This window comes from Balaenoptera musculus, chromosome 1 (assembly GCF_009873245.2).
Source record: "Balaenoptera musculus isolate JJ_BM4_2016_0621 chromosome 1, mBalMus1.pri.v3, whole genome shotgun sequence".
In the NCBI taxonomy this organism is placed as follows: domain Eukaryota; kingdom Metazoa; phylum Chordata; class Mammalia; order Artiodactyla; family Balaenopteridae; genus Balaenoptera; species Balaenoptera musculus.
In genome coordinates this window covers 152,567,800-152,590,522 of record NC_045785.1, presented here as the reverse complement: position 1 = coordinate 152,590,522, position 22,723 = coordinate 152,567,800, and the positions used below count along the sequence as shown (strand labels likewise).

General features: G+C 40.6%; 1 protein-coding gene across 21 annotated transcripts in view; it reads left to right on the top strand.

Moving 5' to 3' along the window:
• The window catches only part of SLC26A9 (solute carrier family 26 member 9), a 28,515-nt gene extending 22,131 nt beyond the window's left edge, over window positions 1–6,384 (top strand). For 11 of the 21 annotated variants that reach the window (XM_036824245.1, XM_036824158.1, XM_036824266.1 and 8 more), the window contains 3 exons: window positions 946–1,130; window positions 2,562–2,633; window positions 3,886–6,383. In XM_036824245.1, the coding sequence (XP_036680140.1) occupies window positions 946–1,130; window positions 2,562–2,633; window positions 3,886–3,933 (305 nt within the window). In that variant the 3' untranslated portion in view covers window positions 3,934–6,383. Of the gene's footprint in view, window positions 1–945; window positions 1,131–2,561; window positions 2,635–3,885 lie in introns of those variants that run through there. The other 10 variants (XM_036824193.1, XM_036824202.1, XM_036824178.1 and 7 more) reach the window with 8 other exon arrangements.
• Window positions 6,385–22,723: the final 16,339 nt, after the last annotated feature.

The window sequence follows — 22,723 nt, the reverse complement described above, 5'->3', positions numbered from 1 at the left end:
TAGAGAGTGGGGGGATCATGGAGTTAAGAAATGACAAGTAGGATTCTAATTTGCCCACCACTAATTTGCCACGTATCTTTGGCCAAGTCACTTCATCTGTCTAGGGATCGATTGCCACCTACATAAAATGAGGCCGACTAGATAAATTTGGGAATCTTCTCCAAATCCAAACGTCTATGAATAGGCACAAAACACAGATATACCATAACTATCCAGGGAAGACACAGATACACAGTTTTATATGCACACAGTCTCCAGGGCCCACATACACAGCCCCAAACCATGTCCACATCGCAGTGGACTTTCACGTCATCAGCATGTGTGCAGAGTGCAGGGACACGGACACACAGCAAGAGCGCACAGACACACAGGAGAGAGGGAAGGGGCACGTACTTGCACACCCCGTTTCCCGCGGAGGGTCAGCAACTCCCAGCAGGCCTAGCCAGCTTCGGCGCTGGCCTGAGCACAGCCCAGGCTCCGTGCAGGCTCCGTTCAGGAAGAGAGTCTGCACTGGCAGTGACCTGCTCTGCGTGTGCTCCAGAGTTAGAATCAGAGGCTCCCGCCGACCCTCACCAGACACTCCTCAGGAAATCATGTCCAGGATTGGGTAGGAATAAGGGCTCTTCCACACACTGGACATTGTAGGAAAGGTCTGGGTAAACAATAGGAAGGACGGACCCTCAAGGGACAGAATGGGCAGACGTTTTAGCCTTTCCCACTCGAATCACCACAAAGTACCAACTCCCTGAATCAAACTGCTTCCTTCTGCCCTGGGGTGAAGGTTCAGCATCCTCAAGCTCATGTTGCCCTCTGCTGTCCAGAAATGATACTGCAAAGCCAATGCGAAGGCGCTAGGATATAGCAAGAGCACAACCTTCAGGCCTCTCTCTCCATCTCCTTCAGGCCCTCTCACCATTTTCCCCCACCCCCAACTCCTGTCCACAGCGGTGTTACCTTTTGAAGGTGATCTTTCCCTCCTTCCAGCCCAGGTGTACAATGACATTAACCATGGTGGCGTCTTCGAAGATGGGTGTCTAGAGCGCAACCACGTCTTTCCCAGCATACACGACGCAGTCCTGTTTGCCCAGGCAAAGGCCAGGGAAGTGGCCCCAGGCCGCAACTTCCAAGGGGTAAGGTCCCTGCACCTGAGGAATCCTAGGCCCTGGGTCACTGAAGTAGCAGGACAGTTTGGGTTCCAACACCAATTCTGTCAATTAACTTTTCTGAATCTCAGTTTTCTTATCTGGGGAATGGGTACTCTAAGGTAACATTATCTACCACGGGATTTTTCTTTTGTTTTGGTTTTAAGATTAACTGATAATTGTATCTTTTATGTCACTTGAACGAGTTTTGTATATTACAAAATCCTTATTAATATCAATTTCCAGATCACACAAACACCCAAAGCATAGCAGGTTATGCCTGGTATTCTGGCATCGCTCACCCCTGCTATTCCTTCACTCTTTCTACAAGAGGCTTTGGGAAAGGGAGGGGAGTAAGCCTGCCTGTTTTAATTTAGCAGAGCTTGGAGATTTCAGGCTGGTGATGGATGAAGAGTGTGGATCAGAGTTTTGTCTCAGCTTCTTGACATTTAATTTACTAGTTCAGTAAGCGGTATGCAAATGAGCTACAAATAACACTGTCTACAAATAACACTCCAGAAAGCTGGGGAGGCAGAAAAAGCCCATCCCACTGGGGTCCCTGCCCAGGCATCCCCAGCCGACGCCACCTCCCAGGCTCCCTTGCCAGCTCAGCTTCTGCCCTTGGCCTCCCAAGACTCTGTGCCCCAGTCCATGAAACAGACCTCTTCTGCCCTCTGTGGGTCATAAGAAAGGCTTTTCTGGCCCTAGAGCAACCATTTGCTCTTCGCTTTAAGAGACTGATGAGGGTGAAGCCATCTGTTCTAAGCGCTGAAAGCCTGCCCAGGGAAACACGGGGCCTGGCGCCTGCCTACCACACAGAGGGAAACTGTGAGAGCAGCGGCCTTTCTAGCCTCACGCACCTTGTCACCAGAGCAAAGAGAGGGAGATTCCAGAAGAATCCTCATCATCCGTTATTGCACAAATAATGTCCAGTATTTACAGTTTATATATTCTTAAGAATGTATATTATATGTATTGTGTATTTAACTATTACAGAATATATTCATATCTATAAATGATACACACACACACCCTTTTCAACAGCATGGTGAGGTAGAGAGCCAGCAGAGTGAGTCTGATTATCCTACTTTTACAGATGAGGAAACAGATTCCCAGAGAAGGGAAATGGATTCGCAGGTCAGGCAGCTAGCCAGTCATCCTTGTAAGCTAGGTAAACCTTCCCTGCCTCTGAAATGCCCACCAAGGAAGCCCACCCTGATGTACACCTGTCTGCTGTGAGGAGGAAAGCCACAGCTGTGCTGTATTTTGAGAGGCAAATGAGGGAGGTGAGGGAAAGGTCAAGAGGGCAAGTTATGCATCAGAACACATGGTGCCCCCCCACACCCCGGAGCCTGCCATTTGTGCCAGACCGTCATTCAGTCACTGCAGCTCATTTTTGCACTTGTTTCCCCCATCCAGGCTCCAGTGGACCCTGAGCTCTCTTTGTACGATTCGGAGGAGGACAGTCCCAGCTGCTGGGACTTAGAGCAGGTAAGCTGAAGGCTGGTGGTCAGGAGGAAAAGGAAGGAGACCTTCTCAAACCCAAAGTGTTGGCTGGGCTCTCCCATCTCCAAGCCAGAGCAGTCACCTTGAAGGCAACAATGTTTCTTTCTCATCTTTCTTTTAATAGGAGATCTTAATTCTTCTCACTTCCTGAAATGCGTCATGGGGAAAGGGAGAGTCACTGGACCAAGTCCTGGATAACTAATATCTATTCTTAACTCTCCAACGCACTCGCTACTCGGTCTTTGGCAAGCCACATAACACCACCAGGCCCCAGTGTTTATCATTGTAAAATAAGGGAAATATGGGGAATACCTTGTCCCATCTACCTAACAAGATTAGTGGGGGATGCTTTTGTTCTCTTGTTAATTCAACTGGTATTTATGGAGTGCCTACTACTTGCCTGACACTATCCCAGGGTGGGCACATAGCAGTGAACAAAACAAAGATCCCTGCCCTTAGAAAACTTACATTCTGGTAGGATCAGATGAATTCTAGGGATACATGAGGGATACAATTACTGCACGTGGATGGGCTTTAAGAGCTAAGAGCTATGCAGGTGTGAAGTCTTACTTCACATAGAGCCCTATGGTCCTGACATGAAAAGTAGCCCCACCCCAATGCCCTGAATTAAAAGAAACCAGATCACTAGGTTTAGAGAAATTTGGCTCTGGCTCTATAAGAAGTAACATCTCACTTTGTGCCTCTTCCCATTCTTTTTGGGTATGAGTTCCATGGTCCTCTAAACATGTCTCTGGGGGTGCTGAGGGCATGCAGGAGGCATTAGGAAAGAGAGCCGGGGCCACAAAGATTTGGCGGATGGATTTCTGGGTCCCCATGGAATCTCCAGCACATTCCAAAAACCTGGGTAGGACCAAAATAGCTTATCAGAGCAAGAAAGGACTTCAGAGATTGTCTGATCTCAACCCTCATTTTACCTAATGAAGAAAGTGGAACGAAAAAGGAGGCCAGGACCTGTGAAAGTCACACAGCACACCAGAGGTGATTCAAAATTAGATTTCAAGCATCTTCTCTTGTCACCTCTGTACCAGTTCACCTCTTAGGCCGACCCTGCCTCTCCCCGGTTCACATACACACGTGCACACACTCACACACATTTCCTCAAAATGCCTCTTTCTGGCCAGGGGTTCATAGGGTCATCTGGCGATTGCAACCGCTCTGAACCCAACAGGTCTGATGCTGTCTCTCCCCCTCCCACTTCCTCCCTGTGGCCCTGCAGGAGATGTTCGGCAGCATGTTTCATGCAGAGACCCTGACCGCCCTGTGAGGGCCCAGCCGGTTCCCGTGCTGCCTGCAGAGCACCTGGCACCTGGGACTCCCATGAAGGATGAGATCATGGGATCATGATCATCTCCTGGGATCATGGAGAGCAGCGGGTAGAGGAGAACACCTGCACCAGGACTCCAGTACCTCTCCATCCTCCTCCTCCTCTCTCATTCCCCTCCCGGCATCTCTAGAGCAAGCCAATCTCAATGGCAGGGAGACACACCTCTCCATCCTTCTGCTGACCCTCAGGGCCCCAGCCAGCAGCAAGCAAGCCTCCTGCCCACTCCACCGCGCCCACCCACAGCCTGCCTGTGGCAGCTGACAGGACCCCCGACTGCTGGACTTTGAGCCAGGAACAGAGAGGAAGCCGTGTGCTGACGTACAGTGCAAGCTTCGAAAGTGTCCTGGCTCCAGCATGGCTTGGTGTCAGATGGTGTCAAGCTGTCACAGGACACAGAGGCGAACTTGCTTAGGACTCTGTGGCTTGCCCTCTCCAGCTGCCCAGAGTCTGTCTCTGGCAGCTCTGTGCCCCTGGGACCATGTGCTCCCACAACCCAGGTATCTCTGTCTTGGTGACTATGTCCCCTTCCTCCTCATCTCAAGGCTGCTGAGACCTCCACTACTATTTAGCACATCAGACTCTAGCCTGGGGAGTGGCTACCAGAGCTACCACCCCAGGGGCAGCCCACCAAGGTAGCCACACCAGCCTCCTGAAACATTATCACTCCCCCTGCCCTCAAGGGCTGCTTCCTTCTACTTGAGACCAGGTAGGAACCCAAAAGGGACAGGGGGGTAGCTGGCAGAATCCTCTGGCAGCCCAGCAACAGATACTAGTTATTCTGCACAAAAGCTTTCCCTCTTTGTACTGGAGATGTGGAGGGGCAGGGGCGCTAGTACCAATCCAGGGCAAACTGGTGGGACCTGGGCCCCGACAGTCTCCCTGACCTTAGCAATGCCTCCCCCACTTGGGAAATCTGCCTTGTCCTCTTCATTTGGCAAAGAGCCAATGATTTTAACTCTCCCTTATCAGCTTGGGGCCTGAATCGTTCAGCCAGGCAAGGGAGGACACCCCACCAAGGGCATATCCCAACTGGGTATCAAGCATGGAGAAGGGCTGATCCAGACTGGGTCTTCCTCCACAGGGATTCCTTAGCAAACTCAGGACCTGAGGCCATCTCCTTCTAGGAGAGATGAGAAGAGGGGTTAAGTTCTCTCCATACATAAGAAGGTAGAGAAACCCCACTGCTGACTTGAAAATAAATAGGTTCCATGTGCAAGTGTTTGGGAAATTTTCCATGGAAGTGCACCAAAGACCTTTTGGCCTCTCCCCACTGATTCTCCCAAGTTCCTTCAATGAATGATCCCTGCCCAACAGGTTGGGCTGGCCCAGCCTGGAAAAATGTCCAAATTCCTAACTTCAGCCTGACCTGCACTGTGTGCCTGTGCATTGAGTGAGCTGGTCAGCTAGCAAGTCTTCGTAGAGTTAAAGGAGGGGGTGCTGGTGAAGAGCCAACAGATTCTTGGCCTACAAGCATTGCTTCTTTGTGAATTCATTATGCCATCTGGCTGCCAATGGAACTCAAAACTTGGAAGGCAGAAGACAATGTTATCTGGGATTTACCGTGCCCAGCACCCGAAGTGCCAGATTTCGAGAGGACAAGAACCGTAGCCAATGAAAACTCACCCTCCCCTGCTCCACCTCCTGCAAAGTCCAGCTCAGGCCCAAGAGGTGTGGGAAGGTCACAGAGCCTCAGGACATCCCAAGTTAGAGGTGCCTTGTGAACCAAGTGTCTAGAACCCTTGAGGACTTGATGAAGTGACTGTTAACCCCCAGGCCAGCCCCAGACCAACAGGTGATTGCTGACTCACAGTGGCCTGGAGTTGGGAGCTCAAGGAGGGATCCTGAAACATGTCCAAGGGTGTAAGTACTCATAGAGACCACAGTGGATGTAAGATCGGAAACACCTGGGGTGGAGGGAGGCCTTGAAGAGAACTTCACTGTTAGAATACTTTGGAAAGAACATAAATTCACACAGACCACTCACTGGACATGACTGAGGCAAGAAAGGAGAGCAAGATCGTGAAATAATCCAGAATTTCAATACTTTTGAATGTTCTTAGTTATACTGACCTGCAATGATGTGGTTCCTGGAGAAGACCGGGAATCTTGAGATATTTGTGTAATTTATTTAATTTAAATGCCATTCTCCTTTTGTTCATTTTGCTAATAAAGTGGTTTTGAAATGTGAACAAATACACGTGTTCGGGTGGTTTTACAGAGAGGCAAAAGAAGTCACCTCCAGGAAGAGGTGGCTTGCTTTGCCCTGTCCTGGGGAAAAGAAACAGAAAGCTGAGACTTCTTGAATCTCCCAGCTGCTCTCCAGGTTCCGGTTTTCCACTCCTGAGAATGAATAAACTTCCACGATCCAGCTGAAGAGCAGAGATTGGGGCATGACACCTGGACTAAGGGATCCCCATACTCAGGACCAATTCCCAGAGCCAACTCTGTGATTTCTGTGGCTATCAGGGAAGTCAAACTTCCACCATCTCTTCTGTATATGTTTCACGTGCTAATTCTTCAACATTCATGAGACGTCTGTTAAGGGCCAATCCCATCAATACTCAGCAAAGTTTTCAGAATCCTTGGTTTGGAGGAGCACACAATCTCCGACATTTCCCTCCCCTGTTTGTGAGACAATGCAAGGAGCAAAAGGCCAAAGGACTCAAGTGTCCAACGAGCTAGGCTGATTCTCAACTTTGTTTGCTAACTGTAGAAAATGGGAGGAAATAAGAGGAATCACAGAAAAAGAGCAAAGGCTTGAGGGAGACAGAAATAGAATGAAGTGGAAAGAGATGGAGGACTAGAGATAAGAAAGATCAGCGGGATAGATGCATGGAAACAAAGAGATCAGGAGAGCTAGAAAAGGGAGAAACAGGTGAAGGAGGAAGAGGATATATTGCAGGGGCAGAGAAGTCACTGAGTTTCAAAATGATAATTTATGTAAAATAAACTAATCTTGCTTTATCGTGCTATTCAACTGCCCTGCAAGATCTGAGTAAACTGGCAATTAGCATCCCTCCGCTTTGAATTTTATATATGTTTTTAATGATGCTATCTTAGCCTGAACCCCTCCCCCCGCCAAAGTAGAACATGAGACAAAAGCTTCCATACAGGTATTTGGGAGGTGATGCCAGCAAGCGGGAGTGAAAGGCAGGAGGAGTGAAACAGGGAGGGAGGGAAAGCCAACAAAAGAATGAGTTACTGAGGTAGCCCCTGTGGAGGGCAACTGGGGCTCCAACCTCCTGGGCCATCCTAGGAGCTCTGCAAAATGCGTCTCCAAACTGTCCTGGAGAAACATTTAACCATCATTCCCATCTCCTGTTGGTCAAGGGTGATCCCTTGGATATTAACTCTCCAACAATTATGGGTTGCATGGACGTGAGCACAGAGCAGTTCCCAAGGGATCCCATGCTGTGGCATCAAGGAAGCCCCCTGGGACAGGAAGGAAGTGCATGGCTCCAGGGAGAGACCAGCAGGTAAGACTGCTCAGAACTGTTACCCCAAAAGAGGCTTCGTAGGAGAGTTTTGAGTGGCGTAAAAGTGGCATCTAAATCAGATGCATTTCTTTAACTTATCTTTAAAACGCATTTTTACCTTTAGTTGTAAAACTACAACATGGCTTTAGCAGTCTTTGGGAGAGTAGTGTCAAAACTTCTATGTTAACTAGACTTATTGGGGTGATCATTTTACAATATATACAAATATCAAATCATTATGTTGTACACCTGAAACTAATATAATGTTATATGTCAATTATATCTCAATTTTTAAAATTCTATAAGATGATCATCTCCCCATTCTACAATGGAATGGAGTATTTTAAGACTCTGCCTTCCTAAACATAGTTTCTAATACAATTCCTTGTTAAGAAGAACCAGGGCCCCTCAGAGCAATGGCTGGTTCCAGGGCCAGGGTAGGGTAGGCACAAAATGAGTCTGAAACAACTTTTTATGCCAGAAGGCAAGGAATTGTTAAAAAAAAAAAAAAAGATGGAGGCATATCACAAGGACCAGATTCAAGCACCTTCTACTAACTGAATGTAGGGTAATTTGGGCACCAAAACAAACACAATGATGAATTTTAAACCAATAAAAACAAGAATTGATCCTATACCAATACTAGATAGATAGATAGATAGATAAAAAGATAGATAGAAGGTAATTGTAGAGGATTTGTAGTATTTTGTAACATCTGGAAGGTTTAGTCCCCACCTATAACATTTTTATGATACAGTTTTCTTATTCAAGGATATAATATTCCTTTCCATTTTAATCTCCTTTTGATAATCTAAATAGTGTCTTCTCATATAGATCTTACACATTTCTCAAGTATATTTATTCTTAGTTATTTTTTACCTTTTTTATTGCCTTTTCCATTATAAATGGAATCTTTTCTTATATTTTCTAACTCGTTGGTGATTGCATATACAAAGACTATTGATTTTTGTATATTAACTCTGTACCCAGATTACCTACTGAATTCTCTTACAGTACTAATAGTTTTGTAGTAGTTTGGCAGTTGATTATTTCAAGTTTGCCAACTATACATCCTATGTGTACAAATAATAAACATTATAAATTTATCTACTTTTCAAATCTTTATACTGCTAATCTCTTTTTCTTGTTTACTTGCCTTGACTAGTACCTGCAAAAATAATATTAAATAATAGTGGTGATAGTAGACATCCTTTTCTTATCTCTGACTTCAATGCTAAAGTTTCTGCTTTTTTCTCATTAAACATGATTCTGGCTTTAGTACTGGAAAATGTATTTTATCATTTTAAGACTTTTGTCACAAAAGGATGTAGAACAATCAACATCTGACATGACTGTGTGAGGAGCTACACTGATCAGCTCCCCAGTGAAACTGGTAACAATTTTTTTTTGATTTAAGCCTCTAGATATGGTCCTAAGGGCAAACAACATATGAAGAAATACCTATTCAAGAAATAGCTATTAGAAGAATATAGATATAAGATATTAGAAGAAAACACAGAGGTAAATTTTCATGACCTAGGATTTGGCAAAAAAAATTCTTAGATATGACACCAAATGCATGAGCAAGAAAAGAAAACACAGGTACATTGGACTCATCACAATTTAAAACTTTTGTGCTTCAAAGGACACCATCAAGAAAATAAAAAGACAACCCACAGAATGGGATAAAATATTTGCAAATCATACATCTGGTATCTAGAATATATAAAGAACCCTTGCAACTCAAAAATAAAAATACAAATAACCCAATTTTAAAATGGGCAAAATATCCAAATAGACTTTTCTCCAAGAAAGATATTCAAATAGCCAATAAGCACATGTAAATATCATCAACATCATTTGTCACCTGGGAAATGCAAATCAAAACCACAATGAGTTACACACATATACACATTCTTTTTTTAATATTCTTTTCCATTATGGTTTATCCCAGGAGATTGAGTATAGTTCCCTGGGCTATACAGTAAGACCTTTTTGTTTATATGTGTGTATAACTGAGTCACTTTCCTATACAGCAGAGATTGGCACAACATTGTAAATCAACTCTACTTCAATTTTTATTTATTTATTTATTTATTTATTTATTTATTTTTGGTTGTGTTGGGTCTTCATTTCTGTGGGAGGGCTTTCTCTAGTTGCGGCAAGCGGGGGCCACTCTTCATCGCGGTGCGCGGGCCTCTCACCATCGCGGCCTCTCTTGTTGCCGAGCACAGGCTCCAGACGCGCAGGCTCAGTAGTTGTGGCTCACGGGCCCAGTTGCTCCGCGGCATGTGGGATCTTCCCAGACCAGGGCTCGAACCCATGTCCCCTGCATTAGCAGGCAGATTTTCAACCACTGCGCCACCAGGGAAGCCCCTCTACTTCAATTTTTAAAAATTAAAAAAAATAAAGCCACAGTGAGGTACCACTTCACATCCACTAGGATGACTAGGATCAAAAAGTCAGATAATAAGTATTGACAAGGATGTGGGGACATCAGAATCCTCATACATTGCTGGTGGGAATGCAAAATGGTACAGCCACTTTGGAAAACAGTATGGAAATATATCAAATGATTAAACATAGAGTTACCATATGACCCATCAATTCCACTCCTAGGTGTATATCCAAGAGAAATTAAAACATAGGTCCACACAAAATCTTGTACATGAAGGTTTATACCAGGATTATTCATAATAGTCAAAATGTGAAAATCCAAATGTCCACCAATGTATGAAAGGATGAATAAATGAAATGTGGTATATACATACAATGGAATATTATTCAGTCATAAAAAGGAATGAAGTACTGATACATGCTATAATATAGATGAACCTTGAAAAATATAAGTGAAAGAAGCCAGACACAAAAGACCACATATTATATGGTTCCATTTATATGAATGTCCAGAATAGGCAAGTATTGATATACAGAGACAGAAAGTAGATTAGTGATTGCTTAGGTCTAGGGAGAGTAACATGGGGGGAATTAGGGATGATGGCTAAAGGGTACAGGGTTTCTTTTTGAGGTGATGACAATGTTCTAAAATTGACTGTGTTAATGGTTGCACAACTCTGTGAACGTATTAAAACCATTAAATTGTACACTTTAAAAAAAAAAGAAATTTGACATCTAGACACCTTGTAGTGAAACTTAAGAACACTAAAAACAAAGAGGAGTCCTTGAAAGGAGACAGAGAGAAAACAGTTCACTACAAAAGATCAATAATTACATTGTCAGTCAACTTCTCAACAGGAAAAATGGAAGCCAGAAGACAGTAAACTAATGTCTTCAAAGTGCTAAGAGAAAACAAACATCAACTTAAAATTGTTTGCTCAAGAAAATTATCTTGGGGCTTCCCTGGTGGCACAGTGGTTGAGAGTCTGCCTGCCAATGCAGGGCACACGGGTTCGAGCCCTGGTCTGGGAAGATCCCACATGCCGCGGAGCAACTGGGCCCGTGAGCCACAATTACTGAGCCTGCGCGTCTGGAGCCTGTGCTCTGCAACAAGAGAGGCCGTGATAGTGAGAGGCCCACGCACAGCGATGAAGAGTGGCCCCCGCTTGCCACAAATAGAAGAAAGCCCTCGCACAGAAACGAAGACCCAACACAGCCATAAATTAATTAATTAATTAATTTTTTAAAAAAAAGAAAATTATCTTGCAAGAATGAGGATGAAATAAAGATATTTTCAGATAGGCAATAATTGAGAGAGTTGACTGTCATCAGACTTTCAGTAAAGTAGCTTCAAAAGGATGAACATTGGGAAAAAGAAATTATTCCAGAAGTAAGGTCTGAGATTCAAGAAGAAAGATTAAACAAGGAAACTGGTAAACATAGTGGTAAATATAAAGAAACTGTCTCTATATAATAATAATAACTAATTTGTGGCATTTTAAAAAATTAATATAAAAACTAAAATAAATAAATAAATAAAAACTAAAATAATGAACAACAATAGCATATAGAGAAGAGACCAGAGTTAAAGCGTTCAAATGTCTTCACATTTTTCAGAGGAAAAGGGTTACAATATTAAATTCAAATTTATTAAATATGAGTACTAAATTTTCAATAGTAAATCATAAGACAACAAAGAATATAATTTCCAAACCAGTGGGGCAGAGGAGAATAGAATAAGAAAAAAACCCACACAATGAAAGTTTAATTAATTGTTTAAAAAGGCAACACGTGGGGAGAGAGAAGAATAGAAAAGGTAGTGCTAATAGGAAGATGATAGAAATAAGTCCAAATACAGAAGAAATCACAGAAAAAATGTAACTAAACTAATCTCATTAGTAAAAGAAATTGATTAGATTAAAATTTAAATTCAGAGGTCCTTCTAAAACATAAGGACAGGGATTCCCTGGCGGTCCAGTGGTTAAGACTCCATGCTTCCAATGCAAGGGGCACAGGTTTGATCCCCGCTCGGGGAACTAAGATCCCACATGTCATGCAGTGTGACCAAAAATGTTTTTAAAATGAAAAATATAGGGCTTCCCTGGTGGCGCAGTGGTTGAGAATCTGCCTGCCAATACAGCGGACATGGGTTCGAGCCCTGGTCTGGGAAGATCCCACATGCCACGGAGCAACTAGGCCCGTGAGCCACAACTACTGAGCCTGCGTGTCTGGAGCCCGTGCTCCGCAACAAGAGAGGCTGCGATAGTGAGAGGCCTGCGCACCGCGATGAAGAGTGGCCCCCGCTTGCCACAACTAGAGAAAGCCCTCGCACAGAAACGAAGACCCAACACAGCCAAAACTAAATAAATAAATTTATTTTTTTTAAAAAAAATGAAAAATATAAACTAAAAAATAAATAAATAAATAAAATAAAACATAAGGACACAAAAATGGAAAATAAAATATATACAAGATAAATATTAACCAAAAGAATGAAATAGCTATATTATTAGCAGACAAATTGGTTTTAAGACAAAGAGATTATGAAGCATAAAAAACCACTATGTCATGATAAAATTTTCAACAATTCTAAACCTGAATGTACCAAATAAAAGTCTCAAAATAAATAAAGCAAAATTGATTTTTTTAAAACTGAAAAAATGACAAATCCACCAACAAAATGGAAGATTTCAATATACTGTCTCATTAAGTCATACAGAATTTTAAAAAGTAAGGTATGAAAGAGTTAAGCAATAAAATAAACAAACTTGATTTAATAAACACAGATGGAATTGTACACACAACAATTAAAATTTACACTTCTTAAGTACACATGAAATATTTACACAAATTGATCATACACTAGGTCCTAAAGCAATTCTCAAAAAATTTCAAAGCATAGGTGTCATTCCACATTTTGTGACATAATGCATTGAAGTTAAAAATCAGTTACAAAAAATAACTTGAACAAAAAAATAGGCATTTAAAAAGTTTTTAAAAACACTTCTGGGGGCTTCCCTGGTGGCGCAGTGGTTGAGAGTCTGCCTGTTAATGCAGGGGACGCGGGTTCGAGCCCTGGTCTGGGAGGATCCCACATGCCGTGGAGCGGCTAGACCCATGAGCCACAACTGCTGAGCCTGCATGTCTGGAGCCTGTGCTCCGCAACAAGAGAGGCCACGATAGTGAGAGGCCCACGCACCGCAATGAAGAGTGGCCCCGCTTGCCGCAACTAGAGAAAGCCCTAGCACAGAAACGAAGACCCAACATAGCAATCAATCAATCAATCAATCAATCTTTAAAAAAAAAAAACAAAAAACACTTCTGAAAAACTCATAGTCAAAGAAGAAATTATATGGAAACTTTAAAACACTTAGACCTAAACAATAATGAAAATACTACATATCAAAACTTGTGGTACATAGGGAAGTATGCTTCAAAGTAAATTTATAGCCCTAAAATGCTTTTGTTAGAAAAGAAAAAAGACAAAAATTAATGAGCCAAATATTCAACTATGGTAGTTGGAAAAAAAAACAAACTCAAAGAAAACAAAAGAAAGGAGATAGTAATAATAGAATAGCTAACATCCATTGAATGGTTACTATATGCTAGGTACTCTTCCAAGCCCTTTACATGTATTAACTCATTTAATCTTCCTAACAATTCTAAGAGGTACATACTGTTATTATCCCCATTTTACAGATGAGCAAACTGAGGCTCAAATTTTTAAGTAAGTTTCCCAAGATCACTCAGCACAACTCTATGAATGTGGAGTGCCTAGGAATTTAACCCAGGCAATCTGGCTCCAGAGCTTAAACTCTTAGCTAGTATAAAGTTGAAAACTTAGACAAAATGAATAAATTGTTAGCAAATATAATATACCAAAATGGAATCAAGAAAACAGTAGAAAGCCTTAAAAATCCTATAACCATTAAGTGAAATCAGCAGTTTAAAATCTTTCCACAGAGAAAATACCAGGTCCAAATTACTTTATTTTTTAGAATTATTAGAAAAATGTCTTAGGTTTTTGGTCCTACTTTACATACACACTCTTCCAGAGAATGCAAAAAAAAGGCGGGGTGGGGAGGAAGGTCAATCCTTTAGTAGTTTAAATGTGGTAGAAATTTCCCTTTCCTTCCCCTTCCCTCCTCTTCTTCTCTCTCTCTCTCTCTCTTTCTCTCTCTCTCTCTCTCTCTCTCTCTCCCCCCTCCCCCTCCCTCCTTCCCTCCCCACCCCCAAAAAGCAGATCATCATGGTCCAACATGGCTGCTAGAGCTGCAGCCATCACATATAAGAATGGAGGAAGAATTTTAAGCAGAAGGTATCTGCTTATCCTTCATTCTCCACATTCAGTCACATGGCAAACCTGGCTGCAAGGGTCTGGGAAATTTATTCTTTTAGCTGGGTATCAATGTGTTGAGCTCAAACTCAGGGTTCTTATTACTTAGAAAGGGGGAAAGAATATTGGGGCAGCTAGAAATCTCTACAGTATTCTCTAATTAGATTTCTACTATACACTTGATATCAAATCCAAAACAGAAAAATTACAGGACAATCAAACTTATAAACAGAATTGCAAAAATCCTAAAGGAAGATGCAGCAATGGGTTTATCCAAGTTGAGTTTATCCCAGGAATGTCAGGGCAGTTTACATTTTTTAAACTTATTAATGCAATTCATTACATTAACAGGCTAAAGGAGAAACATGCTCTACTTGACTTTGAGATGTATTTTAAAGTTATAGTAATTAAGACAGTCATATTAGCATAGCAATAAACAAAGCAACCAATGGAACAAAATAGAGAGTCCAGTTTTCATTCATACATGAAAACTTAATAAATGAGAGAGTTGTCCTTGCAGATCACTGAGGAAAGGACAGGCTATTTAATGGATGGTACTGGGAAAATTGGTTATCTAGTTGGAAAAAAATAAAATTTGACCTGACTTCATACCATTTACAGAAAATCCAATTCCAGATGGATTAAGATCTTTGATGTAAAAGGCAAAAGTTTAAAACTTTAAAAAGATAGCATTGGGCTTCCCTGGTGGTGCAGTGGTTAAGAATCCATCTGCCAATGCAGGGGACAAATGTTCAAGCCCTGGTCCAGGAAGATCTCACAGGCCACGGAGTAACTAAGCCTGTGTGCCACAACTACTGAGCCTGCACTCTAGAGCCCGTGAGCCACAACTACTGAGCCCATGTGCCACAACTACTGAAGCCCACATGCCTAGAGCCCGTGCTCCGCAACAAGAGAAGCCACTGCAATGAGAAGCCTGCGCACTGCAATGAAAGAGTAGCACCCGCTCACCGCAACTAGAGAAAGCCCACGCACAGCAACGAAGACCCAACACAGCCAAAAATTAATTAATTTTTTAAAAAAAGATAGCATATCCTGGTACTGGCACAAAAACAGAAATATAGACCAATGGAACAGGATAGAAAGCCCAGAGATAAACCCATGCACATATGGTCACCTTGTCTTTGATAAAGGAGGCAAGAATATACAATGGAGAAAAGACAGCCTCTTCAATAAGTGGTGCTGGGAAAACTGGACAGCTACATGTAAAAGAATGAAATTAGAACATTCCCTAACATCATACAAAAAAATAAACTCAAAATGGATTAAAGACCTAAATGTAAGGAAAGACACTATAAAACCCTTAGAGGAAAACATAGGCAGAACACTATGACATAAATCACAGCAAGATCCTTTTTGACCTACCTCCTAGAGAAATGGAAATAAAAAAAATAAATAAACAAATGGGACCTAACGAAACTTAAAAGCTTTTGCACAGCAAAGGAAACCATAAACAAGACAAAAAGACAACCCTCAGAATGGGAGAAAATATTTGCAAACGAAGCAACCGACAAAGGATTAATCTCCAAAATATACAAGCAGCTCATGCAGCTCAATATCAAAAAAACAAACAACACAATCCAAATATGGGCAGAAGACCTAAATAGACATTTCTCCAAAGAAGATATACAGATTGCCAACAAACACCTGAAAAGATGCTCAACATCACTAATCATTAGAGAAATGCAAATTAAAACTACAATGAGGTATCACCTCACACGAGTCAGAATGGCCATCATCAAAAAATCTACAAACAACAAATGCTGGAGAGGGTTTGGAGAAAAGGAAACCCTCTTGCACTGTTGCTGGGAATGTAAATTGGTACAGCCACTATGGAGAACAGTATGGAGGTTCCTTAAAAAACTAAAACTAGAACTACCATATGACCCAGCAATCCCACTCCTGGGCATATACCCTGAGAAAACCATAATTCAAAAAGAGTCATACACAACAGTGTTCATTGCAGCACTATTTACAATAGCCAGGACATGGAAGCAACCTAAGTGTCCATCAGCAGGTGAATGGATAAAGAAGATGTGACACATATATACAATGGAATATTACTCAGCCATAAAAGAAACTAAACTGAGTTATTTGTAGTGAGGTGGATGGACCTAAGAGTCTGTCATACAGAGTGAAATAAGTCACAAAGAGAAAAACAAATGCCGTATGCTAACACATATATATGGAATCTAAAAAAAAAAACAACTGGTTCTGATGAACCTAGGGGCAGGACAGGAATAAAGACACAGATGTAGAGAATGGACTTGAGAACACGGGGAGGGGGAAGGGTAAGCTGGGACGAAGTGAGAGAATAGCATTGACCTATATACACTAACAAATGTAAAACAGCTAGTGAGAAGCAGCTGCATGGCACAGGGAGATCAGCTCAGTGCTTTGTGACAACCTAGAGGGGTGGGATAGGGAGGGTGGGAGGGAGGGAGATGCAAGAGGGAGGGGATATTGGGATATATGTATGCATATAGCTGATTCATTTTGTTATACAGCAGAAACTAACACAACACGTAAAGCAATTATACTCCAATAAAGATGTTTTAAAAAAGATAGCATATCAAAATATATTTATGATCTTGAAATAGAAAAAGACATTAAGCAAGAACAAAAGATTGATAAATTCACCTACATTAAAATTAAACTTCATCAAAAAAACATAAAGAAAGAGAAAATACAAGATACAAATGGAGACAAATATTTGCAACATAAATATAACCAATAAAATATTACTATCCACAATATTTAGATACTCCTAAAAGTCAATAAGAAGACAAACGACTCAAAACAAAAGTGGGCAAAAGAACAGTCATTTTACTGGGAAAACACGAATAGCAAGTAAGCATAGGAACAGATACTTAAACTGGGAAAAAATTAATACCACAATGCCATATCATTTTCCAGCCACAAAATAGGCAAAATTAAGACATCTGAAATGCCGAGTGCTGGTGAGAAAGTGGAGCAACAGGAACTTAACATACTATGCACAGCTCACTGATGGGAACATAAACTGGTTCAATTGTTTTGGAAAATGATTCAGCATTGTCTTATAAAGTTGAACACTCACATACAGTACAAACCAACATTTCCACTTCAAGATATACACCAGGGATGGGACTTCCCTGGTGGCGCAGTGGTTAAGAATACGCTTGCCAATACAGGGGACACAGGTTCGATCCCTGGTCCAGGAAAATCCCACATGCCATGGAGCCACTAAGCCTGTGAGCCACAACTACTGAGCCTGCACTCTAGAGCCCACGAGCCACAACTACTGAGCCCACATGCTACAACTACTGAAGCCCACATGACTAGAGCCCGTGCTCCACAACAAGAGAAGCCACGGCAATGAGAAGTCTGCGCACCGCAACGAAGAGTAGCCCCCGCTGGCCACAACTAGAGGAAGCCCACACGTAGCAATGAAGACCCAACGCAGCCAAAAATTAATTAATTAATTTTTTTTTTTAAAGGTATACACCAGAGAATCTCTTTCACCTGTGGCTTTCACCTGTGGCCCAGGAGACATGCACAATAAATGTTTATATACTCACAGAATGCAATATCGTGCACAGGGAATGTGAATAGACTACAGCTAGATATAACAGTATGAATAAATCTCACAAAATTTTGAGTGAAAAAAGCAAATTGCACAGGACTATGTATAGCATGCTGTCATTTTTATAAAAGCAAGCAAAATCAAACTCTCCTCTCTTATACATATATGTTAGGCATCACACATATGTGGTAGAACTATTTAAAGCACACACATAGACATACACAATTTCAGATAGTGGTTAACTTGGGCAGGAATTGAGGGATAGAGGCACTAGGACACACACATCTTCAATGCTATTAATCATTTGTGGGGGGGGTCACAATTTTTTATGTTTTTATTTGCTTTACATAGTCATTGAATATATTCAGTTAGTATCAAATATTACATGATAGGAGAATATAAAGAATATTTAAGGACAGGGAAATATTTATGATAATGCTAAAAGAAAGAAGCGGAATATAGAACTTTGCGTATAGTATGCATATGTTTCATTTCAAAACAGATACACCTTTCATATGTGAGTATTTGTGCGCATAGAAAAAAGATTGAATAACATCAAAATATGATGAGTGAATATCTCTGGGTATTGGGATGGCACATGATTTTTTTTTTTGTTTATACTTTCCTGTGTTTTCCAAATAGTTCACAGGGGCATAAATGGATATTAATTTTACAGTTAAAAATTTTAAGTTTGGGGGAGCGCCCTGGTGGCCTAGTGGTTAGGATTCTGGGCTTTCACTGCCGTGGCCCAGGGTTCAATCCCTGGTCAGGGAACTGAGATCCTGCAAGCCATGGGGCATGGCCAAAAAAAAATAATAATAATAAGTTTGGTAGGAATTAAACTGCTTTGTATTAAAAATTCTGTTAATATACACTTTAAAAAATCATTTCAACTCTTTTTAATATTCTAGATCTTAAGCTGGGTAGTGAATACAGAAATGTTCATTATATTATTTTTACATCTCTCTACATGTGTGAAGTTTTCATAATATTGTTTTTATTTATTTTATTTTTGATCCTGAATTTAAAATTTTTTTTTATTGGAATATAGTTGATTTACAATGTTGTATTAGTTTCAGGCGTACACCTAAGTGAATCAGTTATACATATACATATATCCACTCTTTTTTTTTTAGATTCTTTTCCCATATAGGCCATTACAGAGTATTGAGTAGAATTCCCTGTGCTTTACAGCAGGTTCTTATTAGTTTATCTATTTTACTTATTAGTAGTGTGTATATGTCAGTCCCAATCTCCCAATTTATCCCACCCCCTTTATCCCCTGGTAATCATAAGTGTGTTTTCTACATCTGTGACTCTACTTCTGTTTTGTAAATAAGTTCATTTGTACCCTTTTTTTTAGATTCCACATATAAGCGATATCAAACGATATTTGTCTTTCTGTGTCTGACTTAGTTCACTCAGTATGACAATCTCTAGGTCCATCCATGTTGCTGCAAATGGCATTATTTTTTTCTTTTTTATGGCTGAGTAATATTCCATTGTATATATGTACCACATCTTCTTTATCCATTCCTCTGTCAATGGACACTTAGGTTGCTTCCATGTCCTGGCTATTGTAAATAGAGCTGCAGTGAACATTGGGGTGCATGAATCTTCTCAAATTATGGTTTTCTCCAGGTATATGCTCAGGAGTGGGATTGTTGGATCATATGGTAGCTCTATTTTCAGTTTTTTTAAGGAACCTCCATACTGTTCTCCATAGTGGCTGTACCAATTTACATTCCCACCAACAGTATAGAAGAGTTCCCTTGTCTCCACACCCTCTCCAGCATTTACTGTTTGTAGATTTTTTGATGATGGCCATTCTAACTGGTGTGAGGTGATACCTCACTGTAGTTTTGATTTGCATTTTTCTAATAATTAGTGATGTTGAGCACATTTTCATGTGCTTTTTTGGCCATCTGTATATTTTCTTTGGAGAAATGTCTATTTAGATCTTCAACCCATTTTTTAATTGGGTTATTTGTTTTTTTGATATTGAGCTGCATGAGCTGTTTGTATATTTTGGAGACTATTCCCTTGTCAGTTGCTTCATTTGCAAATATTTTCTCCCATTCAGAGGTATGTCTTTTTTGTTTTGTTTATTGTTTCCTTTGCTGTGCAAAATCTCTTAAGTTTAATTAGATCCCATTTGTTTATTTTTATTTTTATTTTCATTTCTCTAGGAGGTGGGTCAAAAAAGATCTTGCTGCAATTTATGTCAAAGAGTGTTCTGCCTATGTTTTCTTCTAAAAGTTTTACAGTATCCAGCCTTACATTTAGGTCTTTATTCCATTTTGAGTTTTTTTTTGTGTATGGTGTGAGGGAGCATTCTAATTTCATTCATTTACATGTAGCTGTCCAGTGTTCCCAGCACCACTTATTGAAGAGACTGTCTTTTCTCCATTGTATATTCTTGCCTCCTTTGTCATAGATTAGGTGACCATAGGTGCCTGGGTTTATCTCTGGGCTTTCTATCCTCTTCCATTGATCTATATTTCTGTTTTTGTGCCAGTACCATACTGTCTTGATTACTGTAGCTTTGTAGTATAGTCTCCAGTTAGGAAGCCTGCTTCCTCCAGCTCTGTTTTTCTTTTTCAATGTTGCTTTGGTGATTCAGGGTCTTTTGTGTTTCCATACAAATTATAAAATTTTTTGTTCTAACTCTATGAAAACATAATATTGTTTTTAAATTGCTATTGAAAAATAAGTACATGATTGCAGGGTTTTTAGTTTTTTGTTTTTTCAATTAGGATAAGTGAAAGGGTTGGAGCAAAGCACTCCCTCTCTGAGCTTTGGCAAACACCAGGAGTGTGAATTCGCATCTTTGGTCATAACTAGCTAAATGGCCCTAATGGCTGTATAGTGCTTGTGAATATTTTTAGAGAATTCTAAAATGTGAGACTGGTACCATATTAAATTGCATCAAGGGATCTGGAAGGAAAGGTTTCTTATGGCTCCAGGAAATCTAATTTTATATCTCTGCATCCTAAGAGATACTTTTTTTTCAAAATGACCCTCTACTCTGAAAGCTATCAAATTTCAGTTTATTGGATACATTGAAATTACTAATACATAATCTTTCTAAAACATCCTTCAGTCTTCTGATACAAATAGATGGAGAGATATACCATGTTCTTGGATTGGAAGAATCAACATTGTGAAAATGACTCTACTACCCAAAGCAATCTACAGATTCAATGCAATCCCTATCAAACTACCACTGGCATTTTTCACAGAACTAGAACAAAAAATTTCACAATTTGTATGGAAACACAAAAGACCCCGAATAGCCAAAGCAATCTTGAGAAAGAAAAACGGAGCTGGAGGAATCAGGCTCCCTGACTTCAGACTATACTACAAAGTTACAGTAATCAAGGCAGTATGGTACTGGCACAGAAACAGTAGTATAGATCAATGGAACAGGATAGAAAGCCCAGAGACAAACCCATGCAGATATGGTCACCTTATCTTTGATAAAGGAGGCAAGAATATACAGTGGAGAAAAGACAGCCTCTCCAAAAAGTGCTGCTGGGAAAACTGGACAGCTACATGTAAAAGAATGAAATTAGAACACTCCCTAACACCATACACAAAAATAAACTCAAAATGGATTAAAGACCTAAATGTAAGGACAGACACCATCAAACTCTTAGAGAAAAACATAGGCAGAACACTCTATGACATAAATCACAGCAAGATCCTTTTTGACCTACCTCCTAGAGAAATGGAAATAAAAACAAAAATAAACAAATGGGACCTAATGAAACTTAAAAGCTTTTGCACAGCAAAGGAAACCATAAACAAGATGACCCTCAGAATGGGAGAAAATATTTGCAAATGAAGCAACTGACAAAGGATTAATCTCCAAAATATGCAAACAGCTCATGCAGCTCAATATCAAAAAAAAAAAAAAACCCAATCCAAAAATGGGCAGAAGACCTAAATAGACATTTCTCCAAAGAAGATATACAGATTGCCAACAAACACATGAAAGAATGCTCAACATCATTAATCATTAGAGAAATGCAAATCAAAACTACAATGAGATATCATCTCACACCAGTCAGAATGGCCATCATCAAAAAATCTACAAACAATAAATGCTGGAGAGGGTGTGGAGAAAAGGGAACCCTCTTGCACTGTTGGTGGGAATGTAAATTGATACAGCCGCTATGGAGAACAGTATGGACGTTCCTTAAAAAACTAAAAATAGAACTACCATACGACCCAGCAATCCCACTATTGGGCATATACCCTGAGAAAACCATAATTCAAAAAGAGTCATGTACCGAAATGTTCATTGCAGCTCTATTTACAATAGCCAGGACATGGAAGCAACCTAAGTGTCCATCAACAGATGAATGGATAAAGATGATGTGGCACATATATACAATGGAATATTACTCAGCCATAAAAAGGAACAAAACTGAGTTATTTGCAGTAGGTGGATGGACCTAGAGACTGTCATACTGAGTGAAGTAAGTCAGAAAGAGAAAAACAAATACCGTATGCTAACACATATATATGGAATCTAAAAAAAAACAAAACAAAATGGTCAGAGGAACCTAGCGGCAAGATGGGAATAAAGATGCAGACCTACTAGAGAATGGACTTGAGGATACGGGAGGGGGAAGGGTAAGCTTGGACAAAGTGAGAGAGTGGCATGGACATATATACACTACCAAACATAAAATAGATAGCTAGTGGGAAGCAGCCGCATAGCACAGGGAGATCAGCTCGGTGCTTTGTGACCACCTAGAGCGTGGGATAGGGAGGGTGGGAGGGAGGGAGATGCAAGAGGGAAGAGATATGTGGACATATGTATATGTATAACTGATTCACTTTGTTATAAAGCAGAAACTAACACACCATTGTAAACCAATTATACTCTAATAAAGATGTTTAAAAAAATAAAATAAAAAGTCCTTCAGT